The sequence below is a fragment of the Eurypyga helias genome, unplaced genomic scaffold (genome assembly GCF_000690775.1).
Source record: "Eurypyga helias isolate BGI_N326 unplaced genomic scaffold, ASM69077v1 scaffold3752, whole genome shotgun sequence".
In the NCBI taxonomy this organism is placed as follows: Eukaryota; Metazoa; Chordata; class Aves; order Eurypygiformes; family Eurypygidae; genus Eurypyga; species Eurypyga helias.
In genome coordinates, this window is record NW_010235128.1 from 1 (window position 1) to 15,482 (window position 15,482).

Genomic DNA, 15,482 nt, shown 5'->3' on the forward strand with positions numbered 1-15,482 from the left:
CGTGGTGGCATGTTCTTCGTGTGTTCAGCACACCCGCGCACACATGCTGCTAGCTGTACGTGTGTATGCAGAAAAATTACAGCACACGCACACCCCCCCGTCGCCTTTCTCACACCACTGGGACCAGCTTTTACTCTTTTCATTGTTAAATTATGGGTTGTTGTTGTTATTAATGTTTTCCTGGGGACTAGCAAAGGGTTAACCCCTCTGGTTGCGTTGTCGGATGTAATGATGATTTACCGACACTCCCTTGGAAAGACTGGGATTCTTCTGCCTGGCAGTTTGAAAAAGTTGTGTAGCGGGATCCCTCCGCTTCTGCCAGGCTCTCGGATGGGCCGTGGGATGGGGTGAAAGGGTGGAAGCGCGGGGCAGGGGGATTTGGGGGCACCCCCAGGGTCACCCCGCTGCTGGCAGCCGCCCCTTTAGCGCGGAGCCGGAGTCTGATGGGGCTGAGTGTGCAGTTCCCTTTGTAGGCTGAGCACACGCTCGCGTGGCTGTGGGTGAAGTTCTGTGGGGAGATCAGAACCGCTCCCAGGGGCTGCAACCGGCCTCCCTTGAGAGCTTTTGTGTGTTTATATACTCACAAGGACTGAATTTAAGCGCTTTAGGGTTTTTTTTTTTTGTTTGCCTAGACGTGGCTGTGGCGTGTCTGGAGATGCTGGTAACTGCAGCGTCTCCCAGTTGTGCCTTTTTAATGCTGGACATGGTCTGGAGTGAAATGCCTGCCTGGGACCGTGCGAGGGTGGCTGTCTGTCAGAAACGGAGAAGTCGAAAGGGGAGTAAAGACAGATAAAGATTCCTTTGAAAGACCGAGAGCAGCGCTGCGGCACAGCGAGGGGAAGGGCCGGGATGCTGGGGAGATACTTGGCATGGGGCACTGTCCTTTCACAGAGCACCAGCTTGTGAGCAGGATGGAGAAGCTGACCACGATGGTGCTGCAGATGAGGACAGGGAGGTCCTGTTCCACTCCCAGGGCAAGTCAGACCCTGCCTTAGGGAACAGGGACCCAGGAGAAGGCAGCGTGGCAGCCTGTTTGCCGGAGGTCTGTGTCTGCTGTTGCGTGTCCCAGCCCACGGCTGCACGGGGTTGGAGTGATGCAGTGCCATGGGAAATACACGCTTTGGTCTTTTCTGGTGACTGTGAATATGTGTGCCTTTTGTTTCCAGGATATCCTCTGGCTTAAATACCTCTCCAGCGTGCTGCTGCTCCGTTCCCTCCTCAGCAGAGGTCGCTTGCTACCCTTTGCATTATCTCCTTGGTGCTGGGTTTTGATTTACTTGGCAGAGTTGCGTGCTGTGCATCCCACCATTCCCACAGCTGGATGTTCCTGTTGGGGCCGTTAGTCTTGGACAGGGTCCTCTGAGCCCAGAGCTGGCTTGTGCCTGCACTTGCCAGGCCACCCCTTCCGCTGCCGAGCCTTCCTCGGGGTGGGTGAGGGTTGTGCTGCCTGAAGGCAGCTTGTAATGGGAACCTTCTGGTGTGTTCCCATGTGGGACTGGGAGTCCCTCTTGTCCCAGCACTCCTCCAGGATCCTCCGGAGCAGGGTTGGTGGCTGGGGGAGCTGCCAGACATGCAGGAGACCCATGGATGGGAGTGGGAGGGCTGGCTCACCGGAGAAGGAGACGCAGTTGCAGAGTGTGCTGAAGTCTTGTCTTGGCTCGAGCAGCCAAAGCTTGTAAAACCAGAAGAACACAGAATTTTACAGGCTCTGCAAGCTTAAAATGCCCCTCTTGACCATTCTGTTGGTGCATTCTGAGTGCACGGGGTCAGTAACCACAGAAGGAGGTTCTGCACTCAGCTCTGCATTGAGCACGTGTCCAGGCTGAAGCACTTGTGGTGTTCAGCTGTGGTTGTGCTACTGTGACCCCTTCCAGCCCCAGTGCCACGTGCTGGCCATGGAGGAGGCTTGCCTGATGCTCCTGGAGGCCTCCGGTGGGTGCCTCCTTGCTGTCACAGCCCTGGGTTGTTGGCAGAGCGCTGCTGTGGGGCTGCTCGGCCTGTGTGCGGGATGAGAAAGCTGCACACAAGGTGGTACAGCACCCACCCAGCAACACCAGGGTGGGTCAGCCCCCAAGAAGGCCTGAAAGGGCTGGAGCAAGGCATGGCTCCTGTTTTAAGCGTAAAAGACTATTGTGTGCAAGCCGGGCAGCTGATCTGTGAATCAATTATGTCACCGAGGGGCAAGTTCATCAGTGGGAGCAACAGGCAGGCGTATGGTGCGTGTGTGTTGGGTGCCACAGCGTAGAGAGAAGGCAATTCCACATCCTCCTGGACCTATGTCCCAGGAGGGAAGGGCAGTGTCACTGCCAGGGTTACAGGCTGCACTCCAGCATCCAGGTCTCCCCATTCTCCTGCTGCTTCACTTGGCCTCTCTGGGTGAGTCCTTTAATAAATTTCCAGCCTCATCCCTTTCTGCAATGGGTTGAGGGGATGAAAACTGCCCTGTTTGAAAGCAGTGTTGGTGGTGGTTACGCTGCTGACCAGGGGATGCTCGGGTCTTGTGGTGAGGGGTTGTAGGAAATCTCTGACCAGAGACAGACACAGGGCATGTGGGGTTCTTCCCCTCTCTCTTTCTTTGCCAATTTGTTGGGGGCATAAGTAGAAATGATGGACGCTTACCGAAGTGCAAATGGAAACAATGGGGAATTCTATACGGCTCTGCCAAACCCCATTCACAAAATGAAGGAATGCAAAGGCGTTTGTTGGAAGGACAAAAAAGGAGTTAGATGACAGATCACGCTTCGCACTTCTGTTTGTCGAGGGCTCCAGTTACTAACTGAGAACACAAAGGCGAGGGCCAGTAGTGAGTGTTGTCACTTCACACAGTGGCAAAGTCAGTAACACGGACAGACAGGGGTGGTGGCAGAGGAAACCAAGGAAGGGGTGGTCAGGAAAGATCCCCTATTGCAGAAAGCTGCTGGGAGGTATCTGGGAGGGTGTTTGAGCCATCGTAGCCCCCTCAGTCAGTCTTGCATCCAGGTGAGGATGGTGGCTGTCACCAGCTCAGAGGAGGGAGTTAGCTCTGGGCCAGCTTTGTGCAACGAATATGCAAGGTCTAGTTCCCAGTTAGGACAAGGACCAGCAGTTTGAAACCTATCAGCCCTCTGTCTGCAGACAGCAGCCTTGAAGGAAGAGGTGTGGGGTGTCTGCCAGAGGGAGCCTTGGCCACACTGACCTTCACCTCCATGTTCTGTGTACTGCACATCTGCGTTTCCCTCCTGGAAAAATCCCAAGAGGAACTATAGGTGCTGGGAGAGCAAATCCCAGGCCTTTACGCACCCAGACCTCCCTTGCTGATATGCAGGCTTTTAGGAGAGCAAAGCTTCTTTGCACCACTTGAGATCTGCTGTACCATTGCCAGGAGCTGAGCTCCCTCCTCTTTGTGAATCCAATTCCTCCCTTTCATCTGGCGCCGGTGGGACGCTCTCAGGCGACCAGGGGCCTGCTCCTGAGCAAACGGCAGCTTTTTGTGGTCCACAGTTGCCAAAGTCCTGAGATAGACCAGCCCTATGGGCCTTTTCATCCTGAATTAAGATTAGAGTTGGCAGAAACGGTGCCCTGGGAATTTCTGGGTTTGCACACATTCCAAACTCTGGGGCAGGGTGGAGTAATTTGGACATTCTTCTTAGGATTACCCCAAGGATGGGTTAGAGTCTGACGTAGAGGGTTTCCCATCCTAGGGAGTTTCCCCTTTTTGACCACTGATGTCTCACTTCATCCTCTTCCCTTACGGCTGCATGTGCAATGGTTTTCTGGTTATTATCAGAAAATCTGCCTTGATAAACGTGTCTAGGAGCAGCGGGTTGGATTCTGGAGGTTTTGTGTACTTGATGCTGGATGATATTTTTCGGGAGTTTTTTCATCCTTAAAATCTCCGAGCGGGATACTGAATTTCATTCTTCCCCACTCAATATTGACAGTTTTTGTATCCCTCTTGTATATCTCAGTATTTTTAAATGACCATGAAAATGCATCTATCTGGGCTGTATCTGCTTGTCTGCTTTCTCCTTCTTCTTAACAATGTAGGTGCTGAATGGGGGATAAAAATTTCATTTTTAAATACCGTTTCAGTCATCTCAGAAACTCTCCCCTTAGCACGCTTGTACCAGTGCCTGCGTACACCAGACGAAGCCTTTTGACTGGAGGTGTAAATCGACAGCTGGTGTCGCAGAAAAGCTCCAGCAAAGGACTCTGCAGGGTCGATGCAGGGACATCTACGTAATGATATATCCCCACTGCTCTCTCCAGAACATGAGGGTGAGAAGGGAAACACTATGGTTTCCAGAAACCTTGAAAAGCGAGCAAAAGTCTGCTCAGCAAAGGATGGTTCTGGTAAGATTTCTACCCCAAAAAGGTGGGAGTGGAATCAATGCCATGGTGCCATTTAAAGCCTCAGTGTGTAGGTTGTGATTTTTGTTTCCTGTTGGCTATCAAAACTGCTTGAGAGTCTTATATCACTCCAGTTATGTGTAAAGGATCTTAAATAACATCAACTTTTTCTCCTTTTAAGATACATTGTCTGATCTGCAGCTAGCAATGCAGATTTGCCTTTCTTGAAGAGCAATTTTCAGCATCCAGCTGACTTTATAGTATTTTGGACAGGAAAAAAAAAAAAGCACATTTAGGGGAGGGGATGGTTTTTCCACCCTGCAGGAAGTTTGCAGTTTCAAAGACATTTCCCCACTGTAAATGAGGGAGAAAACAAAATAAAAAAGTTAAATGTTGCTTTGGGCCCTTGTAACACTTTCTTCAACCCATCATCTAAGCAAACAAGATGTTTTTTGGTTTTTTTTTTTTTTTGTAAGGCAAGGACAAATCTTTTAATTAAAAAAAGCTGAAATTGTTCAGACTAATTCCAGGAAATGTGAAGAATGAGCTGATCACAACTATTTTACAGATTGCTTCAGCTTTGTCAAACTTGCACTTTTTTGAGGGTAATTCCCGACCGAGCGTACCCTGGAGGCTGTTGCCCTTAGTTCAGTGCGGTGCTCTATTCCCCCGCTGCAGGAGCCATGGGTTGTCAGGTCACAACTGCTGTGTTCAACAGGGATTTTCCTTCGCTTTTGCTCTGGAGGTTGCCCCCTGACCGTGACTTGGCTGGGGCTAGCAGCAAGCCACACTGTGCACAGGGTGACAGCTCTCCTTTAGCCCCTGAGCCACAACTTGCCGCTCTCGAAGTCTCATCTTTTAATGCTCGTTGCGACGCCCAAGTGAGTCTCGAAGTTGAAAACCCGGGGCCTGGGTTTGCCTGATGCTAGTCAGCAGTCGTGATTTCATCGAGTCTCCGGGTCGGTGACTGCCACCATGAGCAGGGACCTCCTGCCTGTCCTGAAGCCCCAGCAGAAGTGTGGCTGGACCTTCTGGTAGCTTTTTGTAGGACTCGGGATGTTTATTCTTGGCTGCTACCTGCACGCACGTGATCCTCACTGGGAAGACACTAAAATCACCAAGGCTGAGAAGTGTCATCGCCAGTCTTCTCCATCCCTCTCTGTCTGTCATTTTTTGTGTTGTGCTTTGGGCACAGGTTAATTCCCATCATCGCAGGAGTCCACAAAAAGTAGAAAAAAAATTAAGCTGTAGTCAGTAGCTTCAGTTTGCTGTAAAGGGTGTTTGTCTCCACTGGAAAACTTTTAGTGTCCGCGGGAGCTTATTGCATCCGTAGGTTTTTAGGGGCACTTCTTCGCCCAGTGACTGTGGGATCCTCATTCTGGTATTTGTTGCCCTATGCAATAAAAGAAATAAATGCCATTAGTGGGTAGGTCTCAGTAGCCTCTCTGTGGAGATCCCTGGTTGTGGGAAGAATCTGAGATAAAGGAAAGGTGGGTTTGATAGCTCTATATAAGGAGACAAATCTTCCTTTACTCTTGCTACCCAAGCTGCTTATGCAATCCTGTCGCTACGGAGTTGTAACGGAAAAAGAGCCTGCATTATAAAATCCTGCAATAATTAACAGCCCCATCAGTCACAGGTCTGCCATTTGGAAGCTGCTTTTGCTTTTTCCATTAAGTTGGTAAATTTTGCCAAAGTGTTTTTCTCAGTGTTTTGGCACTCGGCCCTGCTCTCGACTCGTACGGTATTGGCTGTGTGAGGGGTCCAGGAGCAGGGCTGAGGCCAGCTGGATCCCACGCTGCCCATTCATCTCCTTTATAGCCCCGTCAGTGTCACTGGAATGAAATTACGTGCTGGATTTTCCCCTAAGGCTTGTTCCCCTCACTCTGTTGGTCAACGGGGATTTTTGGAAGCAAATTTAGGTTGTGAAGGTACCCCTCCAAAAAAGAGGTGGGCTTCAATGGGGTGTGTTGAATGCACCAGTGTTTGTACATGGCTGTACAAGCCTGACCCTCACCCCAGGAAAGGTGATCTTAACGCCTGGGGCTCCTGCTGCCCTTGGAGTTCATGGCATGTTGGTCCTTCCCCTCGCCTTCCCGTCAAACCCGGCTGATGACACCCAGCAAGGTGTCATCCATGCTCCCTGGAATTGTGTCCACATCTTAAAACTCTGCTGTTCCTTTGGAGGTGAGCACAGAAATGCAGGTCTTTCAGTGAAGTAGATTTGAGCCTCTTTTAAGTCATAAAAATACTTCTTTAGAGGTAGCCATGAAGAGTCATCCTATTCTTCCCTTCCCACATCCCCTGAGTGAACTGGGACAATAGCTGTCCTTGGGCTCAGCAGTTCTTCAGCCCGATAGCCGTGTCCCATGGGATGAAAAGGGTGGAAAACCACCAAGTCTCGCCAGCTGGAGATCTCTCAGCATAGCGAGGGTTTCCTGGTTAGCATACGTCTGGCTATAGGACGTGGTGAAAGAACTCCGTGGTTTGGCTATTCCGAGCTGTCGTTCCTTCATGCATAAACTAAAGCAGCCCCAGAGCTCCTGAAATGTGCAGCCCAGCATCAGGGTAATGGAAACAGCGAAGACTGATGTGGTCCATCTCATTTGTTTCCCAGCCGATGATGAGCCGCTCCAGCATTTTGTCCCCTCTAAGCCTTAAATTATTAGTTAGTGGCTGGATTCCTGCATGGAGTTTTACATTGGAGGCCAGCTTTCCCCACTGATGTGTAAATCACTGTGGCTTCATCTTAGCTGTGGGAACGGGTCTCCTGCACTAGTGCAGATCTGGCCCAGGGTAATACGTTGTCTCCGAGAGGACGTTTTCTTGCACTGAAGCTGAGCTTGGTGGCAGGAGAAGAGTGGTCTCTAATCCCATGTGATAAATGATTTGCCTTTGCCGGAGCCGAGGAGAGGAGGGAGCTGCGCTTTGGCGTCGCTCTGCACATCCCAGTGTTCGCGCTGGCTTGGCCGAGAGGAAGAACAACCTGTGGGTGTCCCACGCTGCTTGCTTCTGGCTGAGGGCTTTCTCTAGTTTACATTCTTGTCTCTGTTCCTCCAGCAGCCCTTGCTGATCAGGCTGTTAAATATCTCTGGAAGATGAGGGGATTCAATCTTCAGACTTTCCACTGGCAGTTTTAAGTGAACTTAACCAAGGAGTTTCCTATGCTCGTTGTTTGGCTACAAATCAAGGAAGTTGGTGGGGGAAAGGGGGGGGGCTTCAGCTACCTTTCTGGTAAAAGTTTTCCTCTCTGCTGGCACTTCAAGGATCGGTTTAGCTAACTGAAAGGTTTGTCCAAGTCCCTCTGAGGTGTGAAAGGGTCTGCGAGAGCACTGTGCTTGGGAGTCTGCGGCTCTCACGCTTTGTAAATTTTCCTGCCGAGCTAATGAAAAAGTCATTAATGGCAGCGGTGTAGGGCGCTGAGTGGCTAGAAGCTGTCCCCTGTCTTTGCATCTGGGTGTAAAACGAGGACTAGGTCCATGTAGGATTTTGTATGTTTATTTTTAAGCACATGGTAAAGCAACAGGATTGAGTGGTGAGATGCCAAGGCAGTGGGCATGTCGCGGCGTGTCAGCCCGTTCCCTACCCGCGTCCTCACAGACACGCGCATGGCCTCCTGGCATGTCTTTTGACCCTCCAGTTTGAATCCTTTCTCCATCCTCTCGCATTTCTGGGGTTCTGTCCTGGACGAGTCCCAGAGAACAGCAGTAGCACAGGGACTGCTGGCCTGGCGCTGATGATGCTGCATCGCAAAACACTGGTCTCTCCTTGTTCAAGGCTTGATCAACAGCCCCTAATACCAGGGGGAAAACCTTCCCCTGAACTCAGTGGGATTTGGGAAGCAAGCGGTGTTCTGCTGAGCACCCACTCCCAGACATGGGCGCTGACTTTGACAGACTTGTGACCCTCTCCTTAATGGGGAGGGGGGACTAGGGTTTGGTGGGTTTTTTTGCTAACATTGTAGAAACTAATTTTATTTTCTTCTTACAATTTTAGGGGATTCTGCTTTCTCTGGACTGTATTATGTTTTACCTGGTTCCTGGGATTCACACAGGGAAATTCTGAAGGTAAATTACACTTTTTTTTTTTTTCCTTTCTTCTTTTATTTTCCCTCCTCTTTCAACCAAAGTAAAAGCCAAGTGTTTTGGTATCAGTTCAGGACCATCATCTAATAACGTCTGAGCCTTGTGCACAGAACTAGATGCATTTATTGCTGATCACTGTGGAACTGATGATCTAGATGATGCAATTAACAGCTGGCAAACGAACCAGGGTTTTACAGGTGATTATGTGCCCCACAGGATTTTCAGAAGTGCCTGTCTGTCTGGTGGAACTGGTGGAACTGAAGCACTTCGGTGTGTCTAAAATGTCACTGGAATCTACCTGCACTTGCCAATACTTAACTGCTTTTAGCAAGTGCCCCTTGAGGCTGGGGTATTAAGGAATTATGGGGCATTAAGGAATTAAGTGTCTCTAGCAGACAGCTTTTTTCTTGACTTGAATGCAACCCAATCAGGCCTGAGCAGGCACATAGGATGTTATACATTCAAAAATGATGTGAGTTCTAAAAGTGAAAGTAGATTTAAGGAAGAAAAACCCCACAGGGGTAGTTGATAATAGAATGACTGTCTGGCTCGATCCCTGAGCTCTAGGGGAAGTGTCCTGTAAGGGAGGGATCATACACCTTCACCCTGTCTTCAAACCCCTTCCCTAGGCATCCCCTCCCTAGTGCTACTGGGGACAGGACAAAAGGTTGGGTACAATAATCAATGACCCCACAAGAGGAGATTGAAAGCCTCAGAGTCAACAAAAATAAAAATGAATTTGTACTTTACAGTTGATAGTTGGATCTGAGCATCTCTGCAACATCTGTTTGTAAAGGAGCCATCTCTTCTTAAAATAGCAACACCTCTTCCACGCGAATGCTTTACATGGGTATATGCTGGAACTGAACAGCTTCCTCTGCAACCAGCAGGCAACAATAAGTGGACTAGCAGGCTCCAGGGCTCTCCTCTTACTCTCCAAAACATGAAGGAAAAACAGAAAGTTGGTCAATGCTCAGCTGTAAGCCAGCCCATGGAGCACTTTTTACAGGGAAAAAAAGAAAAAAATACATCCCTGCCATCAGCAATTTTGAAAAATGTAATATTTTCCAAATTCTGCTTCAATGCAAAAGAGGTGAACATCTGGTTGAATTACTTAGTCAAGTAGTTTTCAAGCAAGTTTTATGTCAGCTCATAAAGAGGCAGAACAAATACTGTGTCTTGGCTCTCTTTTTTTCAAGTAGATTTTTAGTATGCTGTTCAGTTTCATCTCTATCCATCATTTTACTCCCATGACAATTATGGGATGCTGCCATGTCTTTTGATTGTTACCATCAATCTAAAGGAAACTCCTTCAATTTGCTCTTATTGCATTACCTTAGCGTGGAACATAACTCCCCTCTGAGATACTTGCTCTGTGATAAAAGAATTTAAAACATCTTGCTTGGTTTCCCCACAGCCAGAGACAGGCTGCTCTTCTGGGTACCAGAATGCAAAAAAATTCCAAGGAAGCAAAGGCTGTAAGAAAACTTTGGGGACTTCAGACTGTATTATCATAAACATGAGGTTTACAAAAGCAATAAGAGCTTGTTCATAGATCTGTGTGAGGATGAAATTAAGCCAATGCCATCGGCTTTTGCAAATACTGTGGTTGTTACTAAAAGGCTTAGGGGTCTTCCCACACACTGGAAAATCAGGGAACACAGAGGGTGATTTTTCCGTAAGTGTTACAAATCCAAAAGATCATGAGGTTAGTGAGTTCACCTGATGTGCACTGACTAAGGGTCTGGGCACTAACTTTTGCAAATGTAGCTTTTACTCAACTCAATTTTAGCTGTGGGCATCACGTCTCAGTGGTGAGAATCTAGGAAGCTGCAAGTTATTTCCCTCCTGACTTTTGGCTTCTTTCTGTTATAAAGCTTTTTACATCGGGGAAGGGGGAGGGAAAGAATGATATGGGAAAGTGAGCAATAAAACATTTTATCCCCTTTTTCAGGGATGATCATGTGATAGTTGAGGAATCTCTGAGCATCTCACTTCATGTACAGAGTCTGTTAGAGTAAGTTTTTCCCAGTTGCTCAAATGTTGCTGCAGGAATGTTGCAGCTAACTTCAGGGCACCTGGGACCAGGCAGTGCTAAGTGAATGGTTTTTTAAATAATGTGTTTTGATGGAAAAATCTACAGAGGAAAAAATTTGAAGAGGAAAAAATGCTTTGCTAAACTTGGACCTACTTAAGGAAGCCAAAATTACCTTGCGTTTTACGTTAGTTGATGACATCCCGTCATCCCGGGGGACGTGCCCCACCAGCCCAGGGCAGTCGGCATGGGATGGAGAGGCAGATGGGCTGGGTGCACAGGAGTCCCGAGCTGTGTGCCTGGACCTGTTGCTGGAAAATCCACATACATGTCCTGCATGAGGTCTGTCTTGATCAAATTTTGCGTAGGCATCTAGAATTTGGCTCTATCTTAGTGGGTTTTGAGGGAAAGGAGTGGTTGGGTTGGGTTTTTTTTTCCTTTTTCTTAAGCACTGTTGGATGCAGTTGCTAACGAGGCAGTTGGATTGGTATTGCAAACAGGAGCAGCATCCTCTGAGCAGGGAAACATCCTTACGTCCTTGCTGAGCAGCTACCAAATGAAGAGCTCCTGGAGTGTAAAGCATCTCTGCCTAGTAGAGACACACCATGGTCTGTCTCTGAGACAGACCCTAAAAATCCATGTAGAAATGGGAAGCTGGAGTCTAACTCCTAGTTTGAGTGGTAAGTTTATTTCCGTAGGGCTAAATCCTGATGCCTTTGAAGTCTGTGGCAAGGGTCCCACTTGACTTTGCTAAAGCCAGGCTTTGGCCTTTACTATTTCATGGACTCTGGAGATTACCCAGTATGAAGATACTGCTGTGATTCCTCTGATCTGTGCAGAGAGGGGAAGGCGCTCTATCTTTGCTAGGCTGAGGGTCAGCCCCACTGGACAATATGGCAGGAGAAGAGTGGAGGACCAAGGATTTCTTAGTATGGGAGAAGAACCATAATTAACGCTTGCACGTGCTGTGCAGTGAATTATCACCTCTGCACAGAGTGGGAAAATTTCCATCCTCTGTCACATCTAATGCATCTTCTCCGTGGTAGTCTCTGCTAGAAAATGAGTCAAGCTGCCTTGAAAAAGGGAGGTGGGAATAAAGCTGAGTTCAGACAAAGTAAATATTGATTGACTTGTTCGTACATAGAAAATGGCTAGGGTTTTTGCCAAAGTCAAGGAACAGAGGTTTTCTCGTTATTCTCCTCCTTTCCTGGCCAGCAACATTACAGGCCTCAAACTGGCTTGAGTCTACAACCCTTCTGGCCAACACCGAGGTTCTCTTTTAAGTGCCAGTTCTCCAAATATTGGGTATAATGCTGAATACTTAAGGGTAGAAGAGGCCAAATTCCAAGGCCCCTTTAGAGAAGGAGCCCTTTTTTTTTTTTTTTTTTTCTCTTTCCTTTGGACAACCTTTGATTTACTTTTCCTTTTAATCCAGGAAAGCTGCAATCCCATGGCGTTAGCTGATGTACAGCCGTGATTGGCACTGCCGCATTTCTGATTGTTAAATTCTTACCTTGCGAGATCAGCAGTTGGATTATACAGCCCGGGCTAGCTTCCCCAAAGAGCACTCGAATACGAGTTAGCTTGTCATCGACAAATGGGGGTTGCGTTTGGGCAGGGAGGAGGGAAGGAAATACAGCACTGCAGTGGTAGTGTCACGGTGATCACTATACCCTTACCTTTATCTTTCTATACCATGTATGTACCAATTTTTTATTAGACCGAATGTTTGAGCTGGAGTAAGAGAACAAGGTTTTGGGTGCATGAGCACCTTTTTCAGGTCTGGGCACATCTTCCTTTGCAGTTTTTCTCACGTAGACATCGGCACCTTCCCCAGTTAAGTAGTAGTTCAGCTGAGACAGCTGCCAGCTGGCTCTGGGTTATGTTGCTGTTGCCTGCTAATCTGCCTTGGCCTCTGAGCTGTGTGTGACTCCTCTTAGACCTCGGGGCCAGAAACCAGAGGATTCCACTTGTCTGTCCATTGCAAACTTCTCCTAGAGTTGGTGAAGAAAGATTGGTGCCTCTGGACATTGATCCCTCTCATCCTGTCTTGAACAAGGCACCTGGCTCCTAGGTGACAAATGCTGGAGGCCAGTCTCTCCTCTACCGCTCAGCGTCGGCCATAACTGTTTTCTCAGCTCTTCACAAACCCAGTCTGGTTCCTCCAACTTATTTTAATAACTTAAGGCTGTAAGATGATCCGCTGGGAAAACCAAAACTACTGCTGTTGGGAACCTTAAGCAGTTCAGTGAAATCTAGGTGCAATTTTTTCATGCTGGGAGGCACCTTTGCCTCCCTAAACTCTCTGGAGTCTCAAAGATCAAAAGCTGCTTCCTACTAATTTGGAGAGAGACAGATAACAAGGTTTATGCTCCCTTTGAAAGTTCTGTTCCTTGCCTTCTGGGGATATAAAATTTTGCAATCCCAGCTCAGTCGGTTGTTCAAATTCATTTCCAGCTGTGTGGTCAGTACCCAGAATTAAATCCCAGAGAAGTGGACTATTGGTGCTCAGTGGGAAGTTTCCTTGTAGTGATGTCAGCTCCCTCCAGAACATCTGGAGCCAGTCCCTGGTGGGACGACAGGACAGCTGGCCAGATGCACAACGGAGCTGATGCATTTTGGCAATTGCTGGTGACAGAGTTGAGCGTGCACTTCCTCCTCATGCTATATGCAGAAGAGCTATATGCTCTCTGTTCTGATTATTTGATTATACATGTGTGAGAGGATGGTTGGGATTTCCTGTACCCTGTTGCCCTTTTGCGTGGACTGGCTTGACACCCTCCCCATCACACCACCTACCCATCCAGCCCTTGGGTTGCCCAACACCTGACATTTTCTTTGTGCTTCCTTTTCAGATGTGGATGTTCTTCAAAGACTGGGCCTGTCAGGGAAAAGGCCATCGACCGGATGGTCCTCATCACGTACAGTTCCTCAAGGAGTCATTCCTTTCAAATCAGGGGTCATCTTCACTCGGCGAGCACGCATCGAAGCACCGGTCAGTGCCATCCTCCCCTCAGGCTCCAGCACTGACCTGCTCCTGGTGCTGAGCCTCTGCTCCCACCGCATCAACAATGCTTTTCTCTTTGCCGTCAAGAGCAAAAAGAAAAAACTGCAGCTGGGGGTCCAGTTTGTGCCTGGGAAGATCATAGTGTATGTGGGCCACAAGCGCTCTGTATATTTTGATTACAATGTCCATGATGGCCAGTGGCACAGTATGGCCATCGATATCCGTGGCCAGACAGTCACTTTATTTACTTCTTGTGGGAAGCGCAGAGTACATGCGGATTTGCATTTTAAAAAGGACGAGGCATTGGATCCACATGGATCTTTCCTCTTTGGGAAGATGAACCAGCACTCCGTGCAGTTTGAAGGAGCCATCTGCCAGTTTGATATTTATCCTTCCGCCAAGGCAGCTCATCATTACTGTAAATACCTGAAAAAACAGTGCAGGCAAGCAGATACCTACCGGCCGAACCTGCCGCCCCTCATCCCGCTCCTGCCCAGGAATCCCAGTGCTTCCCCGAGCACCCCGCAGCATATGGAGCCCTCGCTGCAGGGTCTGAGAAACCTGACCACTGCTGCCCTATCCTTGGCGTTTGGCAGGGTCACTGCACCCCTCAAGACTCGGGGTTCAGGTGCAACAACTGTTACATCGGTATCGTCCCTACCATTGCTGCCGAGACTGACGACCAAAGCCACAAAGGTCACAGTGGCCCCATCTCCTGTTCCGTCGAGTACTGAAAGACAGCCACCCACCCGTTCCATCCCTCGGGGGACGGTGACGACCCTCAGAGTGTCTCGGCCCACTCCCAGCACGCGCATGGAGAAAACTCTCCTTCCCGCTGCCAAAAAAGCCCCACCAACAAGCCAGAGCCCTGCCGTGGCTAGCAGGAAGGAGTCCAAGCAAGAAACCAAAAAGAAAATCAACCAAAAACCCACCATTCAGCCCTCTGAAGCACCCAGTACTGTAAGGCCAATGAGGAGGGTGACCGATAACACCACCAGCAATGTCCACTTGGTCACCCTAAAGCAAACCCCGCAGAACCCAAGCAATGGGCCTCTTCCAAAGAAGCATGTGCCGTCCCTCACCAGGAAAGTGGATCCTAGTAACATCCCTCTGGTGTACACCAAACCACCCCTGGGGTCTGCTCGTCCCCTCGCGAGGGCACAGGGCTTCAACCTCACGACCCCAGCTGCGACCGACGGCTATCCAGTCTTTGACCCGCACGGACCCACTCCGTTTCCATTTTTGCTGGGATATCAAGGAGTGAAAGGAGAGCAAGGACCTCAGGTAAGGGCAAGCTCTTAATGCTAATTATTCCCAGATCAGCTAAATGATTGGCAGACCATGAGCTACAAGGGTTTCTTTAAAGCTTAGCGGTTGTGACAACTCAGAATAGCAGCCAAGCACTATTGGCGTTTCTGATAATCACCATTTTTAGCATATGTCTCAGTGTAAAGTATATGGAGTGCTCTTGGATGGTGGATGCCCCTTAAAAGTTTGTGATTAAAGTTGCTGCTTAATGGTAGATTTAAGAAAAAAAAAAAAAATTACAATTCCCACCTTCCTTCCTACAAGTCGCTGGTTAAAATTTTGACGGCCGAGTTGGGGCTCTGTTCCACACCCCTAGTTTTTCTGAAGGCCAGGAGGGCAGAACTGCTGCTCACCTTCCAAAGAAAACCCAGGTGCCTCACAAACATGCCACGAATTAACTGTTTCTTAACCCAGGTTCATAATGTTTTGTACCCAAAGTTCACATTTCCAGAAAAGTGCCCTGTTTCAGCAAGTGCCAAGTACAGAGACTGCTTCAGGATTTTTTTTTTTTTAAACAAACTCTCCTATATTTTTATGGTGTTAATTTTTTCTCTTTCTCATAGCCCCCACACTTAAAACCTGCAAAGAGTTTCCTTTATAAATTTAACTACTGCATTCCACACACAATAACCACTCTCAGGGTGTATATCTTGGCCATCATAAAAGTGTACACACATTTGGTAATGCTAAAAGCAGTCAGGCCACACTAATTATCTGC

At 48.5% G+C, this 15,482-nt stretch overlaps 1 protein-coding gene across 1 annotated transcript; it reads left to right on the forward strand.

The window, feature by feature from the left end:
• Positions 1 to 8,325: 8,325 nt before the first annotated feature.
• Positions 8,326 to 14,740, forward strand: LOC104505884 (collagen alpha-1(XXVII) chain B-like; the record flags this gene model as incomplete). Its single annotated transcript, XM_010146634.1, has 2 exons — positions 8,326 to 8,396; positions 13,305 to 14,740. Coding segments are annotated over 2 exons (1,507 nt in total), but the record flags the coding sequence as incomplete, so codon positions are not given.
• Positions 14,741 to 15,482: the final 742 nt, after the last annotated feature.